Source organism: Octopus bimaculoides, chromosome 5 (genome assembly GCF_001194135.2).
Source record: "Octopus bimaculoides isolate UCB-OBI-ISO-001 chromosome 5, ASM119413v2, whole genome shotgun sequence".
NCBI classification, from domain to species: domain Eukaryota; kingdom Metazoa; phylum Mollusca; class Cephalopoda; order Octopoda; family Octopodidae; genus Octopus; species Octopus bimaculoides.
Genome location: NC_068985.1, coordinates 110,470,824 through 110,473,525, shown reverse-complemented (window position 1 = coordinate 110,473,525; position 2,702 = coordinate 110,470,824). Strand labels below are relative to the sequence as shown.

The window sequence follows — 2,702 nt, the reverse complement described above, 5'->3', positions numbered from 1 at the left end:
CAAAGTCAACCTCAATGGCATTTGAACTCAAAACATAAAGATGGATGAAATGCTGCTAAGCATTTTTTGTCCAGCATGCTAACGGTTCTGCCAACCCACTGCCTTAAATAATAATAATAATAATAATAATAATAATCCTTTCTACTAAATTTCAGAGGAGGGGGACTAGTCGATTACATCAGCCCCAGTGTTTTACTTCATTTATCAACCCCAAAAGGATGAAAGTCAAAGTCAATCACAGCAGAATTTGAACTCAGAATGCAAAGATAGACAAAATGTCCCTCAGCATTTTGCCCGGCATGCTAACACTTCTGGCCAACTTGTCGCTTTAATAATAATCCTTTCTACTATAAGCACAAGACCTGAAACCTGTGGGGAGGGGGATAGTCAATTACATCAACCCCAGTGTTTCACTGGTACTCAATTTACCAACCCCGAAAGGATGAAAGGCAGAATTTGAACACAGAACATAAAGACAGACAAAATGTTTCACCGCTTAATAATAACACTAATAATAACAACACAGAAGAAAAAAAAAGACAAGAAACAGAAGAAAATATAAGTGTCTTTACATGGCTCTGATGGGTTACGAAATTTCACTTTCTTATCAGAATCCCAAGCAATCCCAGTCTTGATCAGAGGCACAACTCTTGATCTGTTCACATATTCCAATTGGAAAGAATCTGTTAAAATAGAATAGAAAATGTAAACCATTAGCATGAAAGATTTCCCATTGCAAAAAAAAAAAAAAAAAAAAAAAAAAAAAAAAAAAAAAGAAAAAAGAAAAGAAAAAAGAAAAGAAAAAGAAACACAAACATTATTTTGGAAGAGAACAGACAATTGTTTTAACACTTTGCCTACCAACCCTATTTTGTATTGTACTTTGTTATAAATTATGCATTTACTTCCCAGCTACATGGCTCCAGGTTCAGTCCCCACTGTATGGCGCCTTGTGTAAGTGTCTTCTTGGGTCGACCAAAGCCTCATCAGTGGATTTGGTAGGCAGAAACTGAAAGCCCATTGTGTGTGTGCTGTGTTTGTTCCCCACCAGTGCTTGACAACTGGTTTTGGTGTGTTTATATCCTCATAACTTAGTGGACAGGAAGCAGTGCAGCTTTCTCGGTCTAACCGACAGTAGTATTATTCCCTTCAGGGGACTGTCACATTAAGTTGACAGCATACAATTACCTTAAAATACAAATTAAATAGAGAAGAGTTAATCTGAATCAACATACCATTGAACAAACTGTTAGCTATAGCACCACATGGTGCATAACCAATTGTTTTGTTGTACAGACGGAACGGCTCACATTCTCGGACGAGATCATTTGGTGGGAATATATCACCCTTTAGCTGCCTGTCATCCCGGGAACGGACATAGCGTCGGTGATTCTGATAAAAGTTGGTCAGTCCATAATACAAGTACACTGGGGCCTGTCAAGACAAAAGGGAGTTCATTTTAAAATAGTTCTTTCCTAACAAAATTGTTGTGCGTATTCCATTTCATGGAATAGATATATACCATGTGTGTGAATGTGATAAGGAGCACCTAAAAGCAGAAAGAGCATCAAGCTGCAAAATTTGGCCTCAAAATGTCCCTTCCGATCCATACTAACATGGAAAAGCAGAAGAAAATATAGTGCTGTGTGGTTAAGGAGTTTGCTTCTCAGCCACATGGATTCTGGTTCAGTCCTGCTGAGTGCCACCTTAGACAAGTATCTTCTGTTATAGCCACAGCTTAGCCAGAGCCTTAACAATGTGAGTGAATTTGGTAGATGGAGACTGAACGAAGCCTTTTCATGTACATATGCTGGTGGCACGTAAAAAGCACTCTTCGAACTTTTGGCCTCACACAGGCAATGACAAGTGACCGAGACCTTTGGCAATATGCTGTGCGTGAGAAGACTTGCCAAGCCAAGTGCGATCGTACTCATAGCCGATGCCAGTGTCTCGTAATTGGCACCTGTGCTGGTAGCATGTAGAAATCACCCACTACACTCTCGGAGTGGTTGGTGTTAGGAAGGGCATCCAGCTGCAGAAACCAAGCCAAAATCAGACGGGAGTCTGGTGTAGCTGCCCAGTTTTCAGTCAAAACTGTCCATGGAAAACAAACGTTAAATGATGATGATGTTGATGATTTCAGTCACTCAATACAAGAGATAATACAGAGAGAGAGGTGGAAGAGTGAGAGTAAGAAAGATAGAGAGAGAAGGAGGGAGGCAGAGGTAGAAAGAGAGAGGCAGAAATGTGTGAATGAAATTCCTTACCTTAAAGTTATTTTTGAGATCAATCTCTATACGACACTGACAGTTCGAGGTACTGTTGTTGTTGATGATTTTAGAGCAGGTTGTATTGGCGGTGCTGTGAATACTAACACAGTTGGTGTAGTCAGCTGTTACTTCCATCACCTGCAGCAAAAGACAAAACATACAGCTGCACTGTCCACTTGTTTGTCCACACTCATTACAAGGCACCCACCTCTATGTCTGGAGCACAACTCAGCAAGTAAAATCTCAACAAGTAACATTTCAACAAATGCCACAACTTAGCAAGCACTAACATTCACACATCTATACACGTACACACATACCTACATATACATATATGTCTATCCTAATTTCACCACAAAAGATCTTATCTTAGACCATTTCACTACACCATACACACACAGGCACATATATATATATATATATATATATATA

General features: G+C 39.5%; 1 protein-coding gene across 1 annotated transcript in view; it reads right to left on the bottom strand.

Annotated features, from left to right (window-relative positions):
• LOC106876906 (cell cycle control protein 50A) overlaps positions 1-2,702 on the bottom strand; it is an 18,467-nt gene that overhangs the window by 9,002 nt on the left and 6,763 nt on the right. Inside the window, exons 3-5 of the mRNA XM_014925655.2 lie at positions 2,268-2,408; positions 1,236-1,434; positions 573-683 (exon numbers count right to left, since the gene is read on the bottom strand). Of these exons, the coding sequence (XP_014781141.1) occupies positions 573-683; positions 1,236-1,434; positions 2,268-2,408 (451 nt within the window). The remainder of the gene's footprint in view (positions 1-572; positions 684-1,235; positions 1,435-2,267; positions 2,409-2,702) is intronic.